We start from the raw sequence: 19,866 nt of genomic DNA on the forward strand, positions 1-19,866 counted from the left end.
CATCATTTATGTGACTCACTCAGTGTTGTGACTTGTTTGGCTGCGCCTGTGTTTTTGAGTTCACTTCAAAAATGAATGAAACCAAAGAGAAAAGACAAAACATGCGATGGAACTGCTCCGACACATGCAGCGCCGGCGTTTTGGCGTGTGCACGGGCCTGATTTTGGTTTGTTCCTCTCTGACAGTAACGTCATCCCTTTTATGAGGTTTGGGAAACAGTAAATGTGCTCATTTTGAGTCCATGTACAGAGAGAAGAATCCTCTGCTGTACATCTGTTTGGTTGCTTTGACAGCTGATCATCTCAAACTCACACTGGGCTGGAAAACTAGAGAAAGGTTGTACTTTCCCACCACAAGCTGGCATCAAGTTTCACTAATAAAATCAAAAAACGTTCTTCCGTGCACGAGCACACAAGAGTCCTGCTGGACTCTCAATTTATCGGCAATTTGTAAGCACAATCATTTGTGAAACGTGATGCTGCCACCATCTGCGGCCTGTGAGCAAGCAGAGCGTCTCAGTGATGGGACTCCATGACTGCGAGTCAATCAGTGCACTGAGAGGTGATCGTGCCTTCAGGACCAGTCAGCCCTATTTCAAGTTCATCTAAATGATGCATCAGGTCCATTAATGGTTCTGTACATTATTTATCTCTTTGAGTTACATCACTGTGGTGCTGTGGAGGTGAGAATAATTGGATGGGAGGACTTGCTTTCACGTTGTAGATTTACGCTGTGATGATGCAGCGTCTGCCAGTTAATGACTGTCATTCCTAAACAGTGAAATGTGTTATAAAACCACGTCAGTGTCAGGTAATGCCTTTATGTCATCCTGTTACATAAAGCAGAAACTGTTACTTAACATTAGAGAGCTGATGAAATACACGATGATAGAAAGAATACGAGGAATCCAATAACTTGAGTCATTACTCTCCACTTGTTCATCAGTCAAATATATTAGATTCCTTATGAGGTTATGAGGTTGGTTAGGGATAAAGTACGTATATATCACAGGTTTTTACTGATTTTTTAAATATATTATATTCATGGTAGACTTTGTCAATCAATTAGTCAAACATTAGAAAGTCAATCTTAAGTTAATTTTGGTCATCAGGTAATTGTTTAAGTAATTTTTGAAACAAAAAATCAGAAAAGAAAAATCAAAAAATCCTCTCAAATGTGAAAATTTGCTGCTTTTCTTACAGCATAAGTGATATAAGTTGAATATCTTTTGGTTTTTGACTGTTGGTCAGACAAAAAAAGACACTTGAAGACATACTTTTTGGCTCTAATTGGCTGTGATGAGCATTTTTCACAATTTTCTGATGTTTTATAGAGCACTTAATCAAATCATGATTGAGTGTTTTGTTAATGAATCAAAAAAAGAATTAGCAGATTATTCAACAATGAAAATGGTTGTTTGTTGCAGCCCGACTCGTTTCATTTTATTTCGTTCCAGTTTAAGAAGATTTATATTATCTAGCAATGATTACATGGAAGGAGGCAAGGAAGGGCAGGAGGAAAGGGGGAAGGATGGACAGGAAGATGGGACAAAGGAAGGCAGGGATGAAGAATGGAAGGAAAGGAGGAAGAGAGGTAGGAAGTAAGGAAAGACAGAAAGGATGAAGGAAGGAAGGAATGAAGGAATTTGTATTTGTATTTCGGATTTTTCATCTGAATGTTGAAGGAAATGTGTGAAGAATAGACTTTCCATATTTCTGTGTTCTTTTCTACTCATATTTTCTCTCAGTAATTAGACTTCACACTATGTCAAACACAACTGTTTAAACTTGATGAAGTGGGGGTTATGAAAACAGTAATGATCATTAATTTAGTAAAGAAAGTGTGAGAAATGAACAGTACCTACATGATCTGTACTGGACTCACAGTGAAGAACATGTGTGGCTCTGAAATGAGAAAATGGCCAATATTTACTGACCTTTGGTGCCACTTTGTCTTCTTTAAAACTGACTTTAATAGTGTTTGTGTACCAAAGGTATTAATACACTGCCATCTAAAGGCTGGGAGCTGTTACTACAAGACTTACAGTAATAAGGGATCAAAGCTGCTTTTACATTGATGCACGAGTAATATAATCTAATTATTTCAGACATAACAGTTACAGAGGACATTTTTCTGCACTGAGTACTTTCACTTTTAATACTTAAAATACATTTTTCTGACTACTTGCAGAATTTATGATACTTGCATACTTTTACTTCAGTAACATGTTCAATACAGAAGTTTTGTATGTAACAAAGTGTTTTTATTTAATCATGGGGTCTGAACACTTCCTCCACCACTGCCTACAGGTTTAAAGTGCTGACCATGAACTGCATGTCACTACAAATCTCTCTCCCCGTTCATTTCCTGGCACACCTCTGCTGTCAGTGCTCAGATTACACCATAAAAAAGTCGCTTTTAGGCATTTTATCGTGCAGCAACAACTAACAAAGGTTACAGTCCAGAGATAGAGAAGATATACAGTGTACCCTAATATCCAAGAGTACTGCATAAAACTGAAATAGCATCTTCTTTTGTATACTTAGATTTGATGGTGTGCTTGAATCATGTCTCCCACAGAGAAGCTGACATGTGGAGCAGTTGGATGTGTGGGTTTTTATGTCCAAACTGAGTTAGTCATGCCTGTTTGAGTCATCCAGTCCTTCTGTGTGATGACATCTGACAGACAACCACTAATGACGGCTCTGATAAGCTGCCAAAGATCAGAGTCCCTCATGTGGCCGGCAGTGAGCCGGCAGTGAAACACCTGGTTAAATACACGCAACTGGTGTTTAAGAGGTGTGTCAGAAGCGTAACTTCCCTTTGACTTTGTGAATCACGTTTCAGCCTTTAGATGTTGGTTTTGCTTGGTCGAGTTCTCCATCTTCGTCTTTTGCTGAGCTCTGTGCTGCAGAAGCAGTCATGAAATATTTCTTCATTTTCAGTGGTGTGTCCAGACGTTTTGGACTGGGGAGGCTCAAGTGAAGCACTGGCTTATGCAGGGGTGGCATGAGGTACGCTTACACACACACACACACACACACACACACACACACACATTCGTGTTTCCATCACTTTTGAGGACATTACACAGACTTACATTCATTTCCTGGAGACTGACTCTAACCATAAGTGTAAACACTGCTTGCCTAAATCTAACCTGAGCCCAAGTCTTCACCCTAACATTTAATCAGGTTCATATATTCCTGTATTTAAAATTTAAAAATATAAATAGTCCTAAAAAAGAAATTAAACTACTAGAAGTAGAAAAGAAAACGAGACACATTCAAAAACTCTTCAAACAGCTGATTGAACAAAAGTCCCGCCTCTCACATGGCAGATAGCCAATCATACTTTAGGATTATGGTGCAGCAGTTGGTGTGGCCAGTCAGATTTCAGTGGTGGCCCCCCTGCATGTGCCCCTGCTCATTTTGTGGCTCCAGTTTGGATTTTTCTTACTGAAGATGATAATTTAGTTAGTAATGTAGTTTTATTTGACTATAATAATTAAGATGTGTAATCATTAAGAGAAATATTATGAGCACACCCCCATTTCACCCTGAAAAATAAATTCTTTAATGTCACTCAGAATTCATATTTTACAATCATAAACGCTGTTAAAGCTTTCGATTAACTCTTGACATCGTGTTCAATCACAATATGATGAAAGATGATGAAACGTTTGTCAGTATCAACTGTTATATTGAAAAAAGTTCCATTCCAGCATTTTACAGTTCAGACACATTAGTGTTGCATGTACTCACTGAATAAAGTAGATGTTTGATTAGTTAAATCTTTCAGTTCTTAAATTGATCATAGAATCTTCAATACTAGTGCATAGAAAACGTAGTTTAGTTTACGCTCGACAAAGGATGAATTGTGTATTATGCTGCCATCTAGTGACACATGCACACACATGCAGACACACACATTTGTGGCTGTCGTAGTTTTTCTTGATTGATTGTTTCTTGATGTGGGACATGATGCTGCCACAAATAATGTCCAGGGATAAACAAAGCAGATGTGTAGTAGTTTTAGACTTTTAATGCACAGGATCAACCCCCTGAATTTTAAAGTCAAGTCAGTAAGTGTTTACGTAGTGCTGTAATATTTTCTTTAAGCTCGAATTTCTGCAATCATTAAAAACTGGACGGTCCTAAAGTGGCCAAATGTAGCAGTCGACATCCAGATAGTGTGATAGATGTGTTCAAATGTAAAGAAGTGAGCTTCACCTCTGTGTTGCTCTTCAGAGCTGCACTCGAGAAATGACATGGACTCTGTTTAAAGCAGCTTTCAAAGCTCAGTATTGATGTTTTGTTTATGTACAGAGGACAGTACACAATGATCAACACTCACACTTAGCGTTAGCTCACCGGCTTATCTGCACACCCACATGAAAAACTCAGGATTGAGCTGTTGAATTCTAGAAAACATTCTACGTTGGTGAGAGGAGCAAGAAGAAAGACGACACTCGGATGTTGTGGCAGATTTTAATTTTCATCTGACACGTCATCATTGTTATAACAAATAAACTGACAGAGTACTGTAAACACAGCAAACAGACAGAAAAGCTCCGTTCAAAAGGATAAAAAGATAAGAAACAACACAAACAGCAATGCCAAGACTTTTAAAAAAGTGACCCCCACAATGCCTTTTGAAGTCAAGTCCATCAGACAGTCGTCACACTGGTGTGAGAGAAGTGCTTTCTGTTGAAGCATGATGGTGATCTATGGTACTGCAAAAAGCCCTAACGTGTCCATACGGCATCGGCGGGAACCGAGATCCAACTTATGAACACCACGACAGAGCGCTCGTTATTTTCAGCGTTAACAGTGAGAAGAAAAGTTATCTAAAGGGCTTGTATTTTTTTATATAGCAGCATAAAGAACATGACAAAATACAGAAATGCAACACAAAGTCTACCAATACAGCAAAAAACAGCTTCACGTGGTAATTCATGATGGAAAAACACATGAAGTCGAACCGAAGTTTCCACTTTAGCAAAACAAACAAATAAACACAATGTTTATTTCATACAGATAAACCAATAACACGCGAGTAGTCACAAAGTATTCCAAACACCAGGCATCTATCAGCTTTAAATGAGCAACAATGAGCAGCCGGCAGGGATATAAATAATGTATGGATGCAGGAGTAAGGCCGTAAACCAATCACTTTGATTCATTTTCAGCTTCAGGGTCAGAAAGCGTCTTTGCTGCCATCTTGTGACCATCTTTGAGACCATCAGGTGAGATTTTCACGAGCCATTAATATTCTTAGATTCAAAGCTCTTCATCGACTTTGGAAGCAGTTCGACAAAACAATCCCAACTCAAAGTCCGCCTGTTCTGACGCCTGTTGCTAAAGCCTTCAACCACGTCACATGTTCTTCATCGTCTCGGCTGTCCTGGAGATGGATCTGTTGACGTCAGCGGCTGCATTTTTTATCCATGTCGACTTCAAATTCAAGCAAATTTTCTGCGTGTCAGCAGATCCCTCCCCATGACAACTCGTATGGTTGAAAACTCTGGAAAAGCGAGTACGGGGACCTTGAGTTGGGATTCTTCCGTCACACGAGCGCATTGCTTTGTGTTCTCATTAACTTTGCATGTGCACACTCATTTAAAACTCAGGAGAACACATTTACTCAGGACGTCACTCCCTGAACAGTTTAGTCAGCTGTGAAATGTATTTAGTCGTGGACATTTGAACTCAAGACACAAAATGGTACAACTGAAGGCAACCAGTTTGGGCATTTGTTCGTCTGTTAAGAGGGAAAACGAGAGAGAAGATGAGAAAATAAGATTTCTAGTCGATACGAGAACCCAAAACCATTTATGCGTTTGCATATTTTATCCTTGAGCTGCTGAAAATAGACCCAAGCAAATACACTTTTAACTCCTGTTGGAGTAATGTTTGCAGTGCCTCTGTGTTCAAGGGGATTACTCAGCTTTTAGAAATGAAAAATGTTGTGTAAAGTCTTTTTAAAATGAGTGTCTTCAGTGGGAACTAACGGCCCCTGAGAGGTCAGCTCGAGGGCTCTGATGAATCACCGCTTTATGTCGCCTCAGTATGAGCTATGATGTTATCAAGTCAACGTCCAGTCAGAAATCTAAACATGAAGCAACTAAAAAACCAAACAAAAACACTCTTTTCAGTCTCACTCACGTTTCAGCGGTGCGATATTAGGAGCGTCGGGTGCAGTGATTCTTCAAATGATGCTGTAAAGAAAACTAAAACTGTTTTCAACTGTTTTTTCTTTTCTCAAAATACTCAAGACAAACGACACGTAACACAAACAAGACCAGTCAAATTCAAGTAAACACAGTCAACACTTTTCTTCTTCTTTTAAGTCAACAGAATATTCCTTTCACTATTTCACTGTCAACTCACTTTAAATGTACAGTCAATTTGTGGGATGTGATATGCTAATTGCACAATCTTTTTTCCACAGTACCTGCTGTAAAACACCTGTACTGCTGTTAGAAACTATTAGAAATGCAGCGATTCTGTCCGTATCTACAGTGAATACACGACATGACGAGTGCGTGACTCTCGGTTCACATATCTACAATCCTCTACCTCTGAAATGTCTCCGCATCATCTGTCTTCTCTAAAACACCAACTGGTGACTCCTCCGGAGAACAGCGCTCTTCCTGTGGACCCTGTGGGACGGGACATGGTGCGTCCTTAAAGGTAGTGTGACCTGCTTTGCCTCCTCCTCCTCTTCTTCCTCCTCCTCCTCCTCCTCTTCTTCCTCTTCCTTCCTCCTGCTGGGTTGACTTGCATCCATCAGCCCGACAGTCACAGAGCAGAGACTTTGACGATGTTGGTGCCAGCTGAGCTTGTTGTGGTCTGAATGCTGGGAGTTGCAGGGTGCCCCGGGGGAGGGGGCGGCCTCCTCTGCGGGGGCCCGTGGAGGCCATCGCCATCGGGGGTCAAAGCCGGGGGCGTCGGGAGGCTGATGATGGCTGTCGTGATCCGGCCGCCTTTGCAGTTGATCCTGCCGCTGTTATCGGTTTTCAGGTTGAGGTTCGAGCGACTGGAGAGAAAAGAAAGAGAGAATATGTACAACTTTGAGTCCAAAACGTGAACAAAAACAGGATGCAATCATTTGTAAACAAACTGCGTTTACCAAATTGTTCCTGAGCCCATGTATTAATACCCATTATCCAATCATGTGTTCACAAAGTGGTGACCCTCGCTTGTGAACCACTGAGCCTTTCCAGGATGCTCCTTTCATACCCAATCATGATACTATCACCTGTCACCAATCAACCTGTTTACCTGTGGAATGATCCAAACAGGTGTCGAATATTAAATATATTGTCTTTGTTTTCTGATGAGTGTATGTATAAAGGGGTTAGTAAATGATCACATTCTGTTTTATTTGTTTTACAGCATCCAAACCTTTTTGGAATCAGGTTTATACAGCTGCACGTATAATGTACATCTACCCAAACTATACGAGTCAGTGAACACACCACAGTGACTTTTTTCACAGCCTTTTTCATGCTGTAAAAAAAGCTGTTAAAAAAAGTGACCACTATAATCTCTGCATGGAGTAATGTGAGAGATAATGCTGTCTATAAGATGAAGTACATAACAGGACTCAGACTATTACATGAACAAATCAAATCTGAGCCATTAACAATAAAAAACTTTGCAGGATCCCATAAACACATTTCCAGACACCATTTCCTCTGTTCCTGCATATCATGGAGCTTAGATGTCCCTATGTGATCACTGTTTGTTACAGTTATGGACTTATTATTACCTGTTGTTAATCAAGTAAATATCATTTTAATAAGTTCACATTTGAATAATTATTATTGATGCAAGTTCAGGCAACATATCACTATCCAATGAATCGAATTTAATTTAAAAATTGAAACTATTTAATTTCAACACAGGAAGTCGAGGTAATGTCACTGTGTACCCAGAATAATTACATCCAATTCAACTTTATGTAGAAATAAGAAAAGTCCCAAAGTTGGCAGAGTTCAGCCGTCGACCTCCACACCAAAACTCTGTCTCCCCCCGATGCTGCAGTGTTTCTGCTGTCCTTTAGTTTTACCTGGCGGTGTGTGATGGAGGGTCACCACACTGTATGTGGATGGCACTGAGCTCCTGCAGGGGGCCCTGGTGGGTGGAGGGCAGGCTGGCGTTGGGTAGAGGAGTGTTTCTCTTTACCCTGCGGCCACAGCAGGTCCCCACAGAGCTGTCGTGGCTGGATACAGAGGGGCTGCGCGATGGGTACGTCTGGAGCGCCGTTTCCAAACAGTTCTGCTCGTACATCTGCTCGTCCACGAACTCATGAGCCTGCAGAGAAGAGACAGGGTGGTGGTTTGAATAGACAGGGAGGGGTGGGTGCAGAGAGGGTGTTAGTATATGAAATATGCAAACAGTAAACCAAAGAAAGATGATTAATACTGATCATAAATGACAAACTAACAGTAAAACTGTCATTCACAAACTCTCACACATGGCTCGGTTAGTGTATCTGCTGACTGGAGAGTGGATTCAGTGTCACTGTTGTACACGGATCTATGTTTTGTTTTTTTTGTTTTTTTCCATCAAAGCTCTCTGCAAATCAAATTCAACACTTTAAAAGATTACACTGAGTCACAGAACATCCAAATCAGTGCGTGCAGACTCGGGATTAACTCCCCGGAGGTTTAAATATACGCCCACGCTGTTTGTGTAACGATTCACGATGGCATACAGGTGTGTGAAACAAGCCTGGCCACCTCAGACAATCAATATACAGGTCCAAATGTCATAGGAATATATGCTAAATACCAGAGAGCAAGATACATAGGAAGTAATGTAAGCAATGAAGGAAAAAAAGGAAATGAAATACACAATTGTCGCATTTTTTGCAGGCAGAGCCTTTTTCTAATTATGTGTTTGTCTTGTGGTTGCCAGCATCAAACCTTTTTGCCCCCCTTTATTTAACTGGTTTAAAATGTTGTTATCATAAGACAATACGGGTTCAACCTTTGCAGCCTCACTAATGCACAGTAAGTGGATGTTTAGGGCTAAAAGAGAAGTGTACCCACAGTGGTTTTCTCCAGACAGTGCAGTAGGTGGTGGTGTTGGATCTCTAACAGAGAGATGGACTTAGCCAGCTTCTGCTCATCCTCTTCTGTATCCTTAATAAGCAACAAACAAAAGACACACACACAGAGACACACACACACACACACACACACACACAAACACACTTGATGAATGTTGACAAATTACATTGTTGGTGTATCCTTGTCACTCATTAGCGGCTCTGGTGCTGAAAGGACTCTTTGATACACTTTGTCATCAGTGACGTGTCGTGCTTCGTGTCTCCCATTATAAACTGAACTATTTTGGTTCATGCTCGTTTGTTTCGTTCTCCTTATGAGCAGGTAGCCAACAAACCCCTGCTGCTTACTTTCAAATAACTGGCTAGCCATTGAGTTGCATAATGGACCACAGTTCTGCTCGCTGTGGATTGATCCCTCAGCCTTGGCAAGTGATTTGTTTCTGATTAATTTTCTCTATTGTGCATCTTTTCAGCCATTAATACCGTGATTGCCTTTGGTTTGGTTCCTTGTGTAAGCAGATTGCAGAAAGACCCCCGCCCCCCCGCAGCTTATTGAACTAATAAAATATAAATTCTCAAACCGTGTTGCTGCCAGCTCTATTGCTTAACTATCTAAGTAGGTACCACTGGGTGTTATGTGATGTTCCAGGCAGCTGAACAGTTATTGATGTATGAAGCTTCAGAAAGAGGAAAAATAAGAAAAACAGAAAAAGAAACTTATGGAACCGTTTTCTGGTGTTTCTCCAAGCGGGACTTGGTTTCAAAGCTCGGGCTCCAATATAGCTTAGTCTCAAAGTAATCACAATTGCCAAAAAACATGAAAACTGAAAACAAATTAATTCTCCCCCCACAGCGCACATTGTTACTCAAAGGATTTGGGTGGGTGGCGATCCAGCCCAAGGACTCTCATTCAGATTCCAGACACATGAACAATAGAGCGACGTGGGCACGAGAATACGCCTTCTCACGTCTCAATGTGTGGATTTTCCCTATGGAAGAGGTCCTAAAAGACACCGCAGAGCAACACACTGAGACCTGTGTCAAGAGTCCTTTTCATGTACAGAAAGAGGTTGAATTTGATGAAGTCTGTCTGAAATATGACTCAGATAGTGCCTCTGAGGAAGTTTTTCTTTTCGTATTATCTTAATACGTGAAGAGAGGAAATCAGTTTACTCAAGGAGTAAGGGAGCAGGTGATCCGGGTAAAACCCATCATGGTATGTGTAATGTACAGTATTCTGTATTATAGATGTGAATCGTGACAGACACATTTCTGAAATGTCTATTCTTTTTTTATATTAGTGCCAAATTACCAGATGGGGCCGTTTATTTTTGGCTCACCCAGGGAATTAAATACCTGATAAATCAAGGTATTTCATCAAATAGCCTATATTCAGGACCATATCACCATCCTGAATGACGATCACCCAGAGCTTGGACATTTCCGTCACAGATGCCCCGCCTTTTTGACCTCAATGGAGGAGACGCGTCTTGACTGTGATGAATACAATTTATGTTACTTTACTCATATTAACTTTATAGCCTGACGTCATTTTTTTTTCACTTTAAAGAGGATTTTTTTTTTTTTTTTTTTTTAAACCATTCAGTGAGTTTTCAGCATCCTTTCTAAGAGGAAATTTTATGAGCAGACTTGTGACAAATGTCCGACTTCCTGGAGATATTCAAACACGGTGATGTTTAGCATACGGTCCTGGATCAGTGTTCATCGGGTGGATGTTGTTGATGTAAACTTGATGCTCTGTAAACTCCAACATTGGCATAAATCAGTCCTGCTCATTCATCTGCAGCATTACCTTGGTATACCAAGGAGAAAAATCTCTTTTGGTCAACACATTTCTATTGTCTCATGACACACATGGAGACGTGCCCAAGAAAATGCCTGATAATTAGACTGACTGGTTGGTTCATTCATTCAATTCAAGATCTGTTATTTCTGCAAGTCATCTCACAACCATCCATTCGAGGTGGCTGATGTTAGGATATATATGAGATTATGTACATTTGTCAACAGTCAGGAATGTGGGTGTATTAGACAATTCTGCCAATGCTGCAATTCAATGAGCAGAGCTGCTTTGTGGTTGTATTGGATTTTTATATGAATTCTGCATTAATGTGTTAACTTTTACTTGTCAAACATTTAATTTGCTGTGTTTGTTAAAAGCAGATAACTGGCCATCTGGTTACTTTATCCATCAGCATGACCTCACAATATTCACCCCTTTGATATGTCGATATATTATGACATAAACCAAAACAGAGGATTTTATCTATACTACCCATTCCTAAAACACATGTAGTTAAGTTTAGCTCATCTGCATTTGTCTCCATTTTTTCAGATTATTGGCACGGGAACTGTATTGTGAATCCCTTGATCCTTCCCGACAAACATGATTGGTCCAGCTGTCTGTTGTCAATGAACGCTACACCAGACGTGTTTGATTGAAATCAGAAACAATCCTGTCGCTCAAAAGTGGAAAATTAAGTAAACAACACCCAAAGTGATAAAGCTGTCAGGTCTTTCTATGCAAAGTTCTCATAAACTTTACAGGATTATCAATGAATCACACTCTCTGATAATGAGCCTGTGATCTGGCAAACAAATAAATGTCCTTCAAAAGATTAAAAAGCCTTCAGGGAAAACTGAAAAGACCAGCAGACCAGAACCTCTAATCTAACTATAGGCTATGAGCGAACCAGTCATTTTGTCATATATCCCCACTCACTCCCACCCCAGCCTCACGCAGCGACTGACTGACAGCAGTGACACCACTGTAATTTGATGCGCCAGGACTCTGGCAGCCTCATCACACACATGCAGAGGGATGGGGGTCGCTCAGCACTCACAGATGGCATTTATATGATAATTCTAACCACTTCCAGACACCCATGAGCTTTCACACTGGACTCGATTAGATCCAAATGGATTTTCGTAACCATCTGCAAGAAGGGGAGTGTGTCAGTGAAAGCAAGAGTGATGGACTGCATGGGAGGGATATAGGCAATTTGCTCACACATTACCAAACACATTTTTCCATGGTGGTGACAAGATAAAAAAAAGGAGGAGTAAAAAGTGGAGGTAAAGATAGTGGTGGACGCTCGCTTTAAAAAGTAGAAAGTTGGCTAATGTCTGCAAGAAGTCATAAAGAGAAGGACATGTAATCTGGATGTGGACTGTGAGACTTCTGCATATAAATGAATGTCCATTACATTCAAGCTCTTGCCAAACGAGGAACAACAGGCAATTATGCCCATCACTGGCAGGTAAATCTCTTTGTATTTTGCAGTTTTACCAGAGTTTTAAAATCTGGTGCAGGTGCAATGGACGTGATTCATTTTATGTCAGCCAGCAATGATTGGTTTACCAATGTTGAAGGGTGGGGAGCCACTGTAGAGCAGTGACGGAGTAGACTATAACAACAAGAAGTATGGCGGATCAATATGTTATATATTTTCAGTATATTAAGTGGACAAAGCGTCAGCCTCAGCAAACGCCAGCAGGAGGCACCAGTGGTTTTGAAAATAATTTAAATTGTATGTTTGCTTGTGAGAAAATTACCTTTAATTTATTGCCTGAGTAAACATTTTGCTGATGAGTTTATGGTCTCAATCGCTAGTTTCATGTCTTCGATGTGGCTACCTTGTGATTGACAGGTTGGTTTGTCCTCAAGTTTTCAGTCAAATCCAGTCAGCATGGAGGTATAGCAACACGTATCCGCCCCAGCTCCACCCTCAAATATGTCCAGGTGTTTAGCTTAGCTTAGCTTAGCGTAAAACCTGAAAGCAGGGGAAACAGCTAGCCCAGCTCTGTCCAAAGCTGTAGCAAAATTATGAATATTACACCTACATTTGCAGGTGGTTAGAAACTGACTTTAAATAAATGCTAATGTTGTTTTTGTCTGTTTACCATATCAGCTTTATAAGGTGATAATATGTCAGCATTGTGTTAACAACTTGCCTCCATGGCTGAGTGGCCACAACAATCAATAATTGCAGGTTTAAGGTGTGATGATGAAGGTGTTCAAAGCCATCTTAAATATATATAAACACACGCCTGTGAGTGCATTACATCAGTATTACTGCTGCAAACAAATTGTTTCAAAGATTTTGTTGTGAACTTTGGTGTCCTGGGATGTGTGGTGGAAAGAGATTGACAGGATAGAGGAGTAAAACAAAACAGAGTGAAACATGCTGAGATTATTAAGAGAGAAATCAAAGAGCCGAAAAGGTCATGAAACAAAGTCGGGACCGTTAAACTGGCTATGTGGTCTGTTTGCTGTTCAAAGATCTGCCTACTCATTTTAAGACAATTACCAAAATGGAGCTAAACCAGACTGTCAGTCAGATTTATATCACTGAAAAATGGCAAAGGTGAACCCTGTGGTTTACTCTCTGGTGCCCAAACTATGACAGAAGATGCCGGAGCAATATCTTTACTTCTGGAATCGTGCAGTTTAAAACGCCCCTGTCCATAGTTAAACGCTCCTGTACCAGCAAAGAGGAGCACTAACATTAATGAACACTACTCAACAACTGCACAATTACTGGAAATATCCAGATAAATGTTGAGAATCACTCCCATCTTTAAATGGCAAATGCACTGCATTCATATAGCCCCTTTCTAATCTGACGACCACTCAAAGCACTTTCACAACACAAGTCTGCATTCACCCATTCACCCATTCACACACATTCATACAATGTCTAGGCCACCTGCTAATTACATTCACATTCACCATTCACACCAACTCACACACTGATGGCACAACATCGGGGGCAATTTTGGGGGTCCAAGGATACTAACCACTGACCTTCTGATAAGCGGACGACCGCTCTACCTCCTGAGCCACAGCCTCCATCTTTAAGCATGCTTTCCACTGCGCCTGTGTGTCACCTAATGGTTCTGCTTTCTAAATGTCCCTGTAAAACTACACTGCATGGCGGAAGGATGATTGTTATAGCTAAATTATGTGTGGTGTATGCAGTAACTGTTTTATAAAAGCAATAAGCCAGAGACTCTGTGGTTTGTAGAGATTTCAGAACAGCTGAACAACAACCCTCAGCTGTTCTAAAATCACTGCAAACCACAGCCTCTCGGGGCTTATTGCTTCAAAAGAGGAGGAAAGATAGAAACATTTTGTACCTTTGCATGAAGAGGAGCTGGGGTGAGTGTGAGATTTAAGTGTTGTCCATTGTCTCATTGCTCACCGGTGCAGTTTTGAAGTTGCAGCCTCTTTTAATGCACTAACCGTCTAATTATCACCAACAGCAACAAAACAAGCAAATCAAGTAAAAACAACCTCTGTTTTCTGCCAGTTTTACAGTCATAGATTAAATCAAGTTTAGGACTCAAAGACAACTAAGAAAAGTACTTTGTGTGATTACACTGATTACTCCCGCATGGAGGATTATAGGCATAACTCCTCTGCTATCACCCCTGCCCTGTATAGCAACAAGAATGTAATGACTCCAACTTCTGCTGCTCCTTTATAGCCTCTAAATGACTTCCAAATTGTCCTTTGCTTAATTATGGCAGTAATTGTTTGTCATTTTCTGTATGTGTAGATAGCTGTGTGTGTGTGTGTGTGTGTGTGTGTGTGTGTGTGTGTGTGTGTGTATAGATAGCCGTGTGTGTGTGTGTGTGTGTGTGTGTGTGTGTAGATAGCTGTGTGTATGCTGCTGATGTGAAGTTGCTGCTTCCAAGCTATTGAGTTGCACTGAACTGAAATAATTAGTAGCAGGATGTTTGACAAGGAACAATATGATTAATCTCTCATACTGAATTACAGTCTGCTGATATTTCATGTCAGTTTTAATGAACACATTTGAGAAGACTTCGCAGTAATCATCACGCCCACTGCAGTGTTCAGAGGGTCAGAGGTCTTTCTCACCGTCAGCTCCAGCAGTTCGTTGAGCAGTCCGTTGCGCTTGCTTTGGATGAAGGCGTTGGCGCTGCCGGACTTGGATATTCTTATCCTGGCCAGTCTGGCTTTCTGGGCGTGGGAAGAAGGAGAGGTCACAGCATCAGACAGGGTGGGTGGGAGGTAACAGAAGATGACTAATGCTTTGTTTAATGGTGAGAATCTGGCAACTCATCACTCAAGCTCTGTAGTAATTTTCACAGCTTCAGCTATACTGCTTGTACCCCCTTAATTTCAGATTTTGTCATGCATGACCACAGAACTCAACAGAGCTTTTTCCATCTGAATTATATGGCCACAAGTATGTAGACACCCAAATATTAAACCTATATGTAATTGTTCAACATTTCAGTCCATAAACCAAGGCCATTAACAGCCTCCACTCTTCTTTTGCTCCCATTAAGCGGTGTTGTGTGGGGTTGAAGTCAGGGCTCTGTGCAAACCAGTCAAGTTATTCCACACGACACTGGGAAAAAAACAATTCTACCGGACCCTGTTTGTGAGCAGCAGCATTGTCATATTGTCACATACTGTTGCCAGGGAGGTGGAAGTACACCACTGGAAATAACATAAGAGTTGGCTTACTTTTTAACTAAGGGCAAAGCCAAACCATGAAAAACGTGGGAAAACATCCAGCTTGTTCATTAATCACTTAGTTGATCAACAGAAACTTCACTGGTAAATACCTGTTATTTCAGTCATTTTCAGGCAAAAATCCATCATTACATGTACATATACATATATACATGCATACACATACCTTCTCTGGTTCTAGCTCTTGCAATGTGAGGATTAGCTGCTATTCTTTGTATGTATGTTTTAGGAAAATGAATATCTTTGAGTTTTGTCTTGCACAAAAGGAGGTCTGAAGACGTCATCTTGGGATTCTTGGGAGACCTTTTTTTTTTTTTTTTTTAACTATTTTCTTACTTTTATTAGACCAAAAAAACAACAACTGATTGATCATCAAAGCAAATAATGGTCAAGAGAGTTGAGCATGAAAATAACTACTATTTGTAAGCCTAATGAGAACATTGGTGTCCAAATACTTTTGGCCATAAAAGGGATCAAAGAAGATTTTCCTTCAAAAACTCTTTGAAACAAAAATAGATGAATCCCATAATGCCATTAGATGTGATTCAATATTGTTCTCGGTGACTTCTCAGATGATTTTTCATCTGTAAAATCAATCCTTGTATTTTCTGATGTTTGTATTTGACTTGTTCTGCCTTTTCTTGTTCCATTGATCCTGTATTATTCTAAATTGCCGTGTACTTTTACCACAGATTTATGACGACTCCAGTAAGAACAGAAACCACTTTGTTGAAGCTAATGAGGATCCAAATAAACAATGAAACATGTTTATTCCACTCTCGCCATTATCATGATGAATGAAAAATCAGTCGTGTTTAATGTTTTACACTTACATCCACATCCCTGTCTACCATTAGGTGTAGCGGACAGATAAAGCTTCCAAAAGAGAGATGTGATAACTGAACACAGCGAAGGAGATAGAAAGACAGACAGGAAATGAGAGAGAAATCCTATTGGGAATTTCTTAAAATGAAGAGGATATTACTGTAGGATGACTCTATACAATATAAAGCTGCCTCAAGTGCTTCTGGACACGTAAGGTTAGGGATTTCTTTAACCTTGTGTAGCTGCTCTCTCTCCCCGATAAATGCATTTCAGAAATGGGGATGAGGCAGAGCAATATCTGCCTCCCAGACGCGAATCAAAAGTAATGGAATTAGTTTGGATGCTTCCGAATTTGTCTGTCAGACTGTAGATTCCTGTGAAGGTGTGAGGAATGCTGGAGACGGAGATGTAATAACGATGATTGTGTATGTACGTGTACAGTATGTGAAATGAAGAGAAAGTGTCGGGGGGGGGGGGCACAACCCTTGACTGCTTCGGTTAAAGAGTGAATGAATTTGAAAGAGAAAGCGCTGTCGTGTGCTGGCTGCTTTTCTTATTGATCAAAAGCTCTACTTGACACTAAGAAAGAACAAAATATTAAAGAATAACTGCGAGTGCAAGAGCACTGCAACCGGTTGCACTGATGTAGTTTTGAGTATTTAGTCTTCTCTGAGGGTCCATTGAGCCCAAATGGTTGTCTAAGGAACCTTTAAGGCTGAGGTGATGAAATTCTGACGTTTTGGACGTGTGCACCATTCAAGTTTGGTCAAGTTTTGAGACAGAAGTTTAAGATCACAAGCGCTGCAACAATGACTAAATCGATTATAAAAACAGATTTCTTCATGGAGCAGTTGGGTGTATGTTACGATGCACGGCATGCACTGTGTCAACGTCTCCTAAGAGTTCCTCTGTAAAAACAGGTTATGAAAAGGGTAAATAACTCCGGAAAACAGCTGAGCACTGTAGTATCTAGCACAGGTTACTCAAGCAGGAGTAAAGTGCGTTATTTGGGGACAATCTTCAGCTGTGGATTAATATATGTTGAATTTACATTCAAGCAGCAGTCAGACAGCAGATAATAAACTACATGTTTATAGTAATGAAAAAACATGTCAAGTGCAACTGTCCGTGTCACTTTTGAGGTTTTTGGTCAGCGGTTGAGGGTGGTGAGGAAGCATTTCATGGCTGGAGAACGTCTTTGAGGTAAATTATGCTAAAATTACAGCCTGTTCAGAGACAGCCCAACTGGGCCTCCAGAACACTCTGTCGCCCGGTGATGATGGATTCTTGTGATTTTACTTTTTTCCCCCGTCCGTGGTCTTGGTTGACCGAGCAAATCAAGCCTATATGCTCCAACATTACCACCCACAGTCCGCCAGTCAGACAGCCAGACTGCAGCAGTCTAGGGAAAAAGGAATGAAATGTTCACTCTAAGACAAGTGAGCCTTGAAACTGCTGCATACGCAGACCGTTTCCTCTTTTATTTTTCTTTTCCCAATCAGCCTCTCTCCTTCAGACTTTCTCCTTTGGCTGACCGTCTCCTTTGTGTTCTTGTCCGACCTCCTCCTCTCTTTCCTCTCTTGCTGTCGTCTTGTTTTTGCCCTCACGTCTCTGGTCTTGGGTCTTTTTTTTTTTTTTTTTTTTTTTTGGTTAATCCTCGACAACCTGCCATCTCTTAGTGTGGCTCCACTTGACTTTGCTGTCCCATTACCGGCCTGACCTCAGTCCATTTACTGCCTCGACCCTCACAGACACTCTGTTGACGCTGCAATGCCGAGTTGTGCAGGAATAAAGAAAGAAACCTGTCTTCTTCTCCTGGGGAAGTTTCCTTTTCAACCTATCAGGGAATTAGGCACATTAGTATTAGGAGTTGTTTCCTGTGCCCTCTGTGGGTGACTGAACATGAAGAGGAGACATTGTACTCCACACAGAGGCCCCCCCCTCCACACGACTGTAGTTAGTAGGGAACGACTATCATTAAATCCAATTTAGATTCTCCATTTCTATTTTCTGACTGTGAAGCTACAATGAGTACATGAGAGGACCTTTTTGTAAAGTCAAATCCCCAGATGACTACATAATTGTAATGGGAGCCTGGAGCAGCCTGTTGTTAGATAAGAATGAAGACGAATGAGACCTAGAGAGGAAGGGAAGGCCGGGAGAGACGGAGTAATAGGAGGGATTGCGGATGAACAGGGTTAATATAAAACAGATCGTCTCGTTTCCCTCTTTTCCTCTTTTGTTTCCCTCTCCTTCTGTTCTCAAACTCATACCACCGGGTAAAACAAAGAGCATGTGTGGCTATTTCTGCACACTGGTGAAAAGCAGCTCACAGATGCACGGTAAATGTCTAGGTAACCCTTTATAGTTGTGGACATTTACCAGATAAACAGACGGTAAGAACAAAAAAATTACACAGACCAGTCCATCAAACCATTTACCTGTACAACATGCACTTTACTTTCCTGGCTTAGCAAAGCACTTACAGTGTTTAAGAGCAAGAAGATTATAAAGAATTTAGAGCTGCAGCTTGGTTTAAATCTATATATATTTCTATGCCTGAAAAAAAAAAATCCTTTTGGATCAATAAAGTCATATATTATGTATAGTTTTCCCCAAAAAAGATCTATTTTTATTGATCTTAATGATGTGAATGCTTAGAAAATATAATTATGAAGTTAAGTCCACTCATAACTGCTCTGTGGCTTTCAACAATAGATGTTAAAAAGTTAAAAATTCATTGCCTTTCTAACCTCTTGGCCATGTTAAAAGCTGCTTAGAATTTCAGCCTTTTAAGCATCTGTAGTATCGTTATACTAACAATGGATCATGTGATGTGTGAAGCGGGGTCCTGACTCCTCAGTTCTCCTGAGCTACACAGTGTCATTCAGATCAATGTATTGATTTAACTTTATTGTTTTGGTTCGCTCTCAAGTGCTGCTTTCAGCATAAACAGGCATTAGATTTCAGCAAAAGGCTCTATAAACCCACCGTGCACCATCCGCCCATGGACCAAACTTCAGACAGACAAACTTAGAGACTAGCAGGTGAACACAGTGGAGCAGCTAAAGAGCCAGATATTTCCCTCACGAAATGGTGGAGACCAAAACATGGGCTGAGTAGTGAAGAGTGAATATTGGACTTAGACTTATTAGATGGCCAGAAATACAAGTCCATAGAAAGCTCCACAACAACTACTCAGTGCACATTTGGCTAATAACACTATTCTGTTCAAGTACATGCTTCAGTTTGATCCACTCCAGCTACTTACTTGAACTCAAAGAACAATACTAGGGGACTACAGTCAGTGTAAGTGGCCGTGTCCACCAAAGCATTTATTCCCAGCTGAAAACACCAAGCGCTCTTCTGAAAACGCCCAGCTGGACTGAGAGGACTTCGAGGGACGCCGTTGCATGTTTTAAGTACAT

The 19,866-nt window shown here is 40.7% G+C and overlaps 1 protein-coding gene across 1 annotated transcript in view; it reads right to left on the reverse strand.

Annotated features, from left to right (window-relative positions):
• Positions 1 to 4,474: 4,474 nt before the first annotated feature.
• Positions 4,475 to 19,866, reverse strand: part of LOC143326801 (A-type voltage-gated potassium channel KCND3-like) — an 80,740-nt gene continuing 65,348 nt past the window's right edge. Inside the window, exons 4-7 of the mRNA XM_076740720.1 lie at positions 14,990 to 15,091; positions 9,062 to 9,154; positions 8,077 to 8,321; positions 4,475 to 7,041 (exon numbers count right to left, since the gene is read on the reverse strand). Coding sequence (XP_076596835.1) covers positions 6,804 to 7,041; positions 8,077 to 8,321; positions 9,062 to 9,154; positions 14,990 to 15,091 — 678 coding nt within the window. The 3' untranslated portion in view covers positions 4,475 to 6,803. The remainder of the gene's footprint in view (positions 7,042 to 8,076; positions 8,322 to 9,061; positions 9,155 to 14,989; positions 15,092 to 19,866) is intronic.

Source organism: Chaetodon auriga, chromosome 2 (genome assembly GCF_051107435.1).
Source record: "Chaetodon auriga isolate fChaAug3 chromosome 2, fChaAug3.hap1, whole genome shotgun sequence".
NCBI lineage: Eukaryota > Metazoa > Chordata > Actinopteri > Chaetodontiformes > Chaetodontidae > Chaetodon > Chaetodon auriga.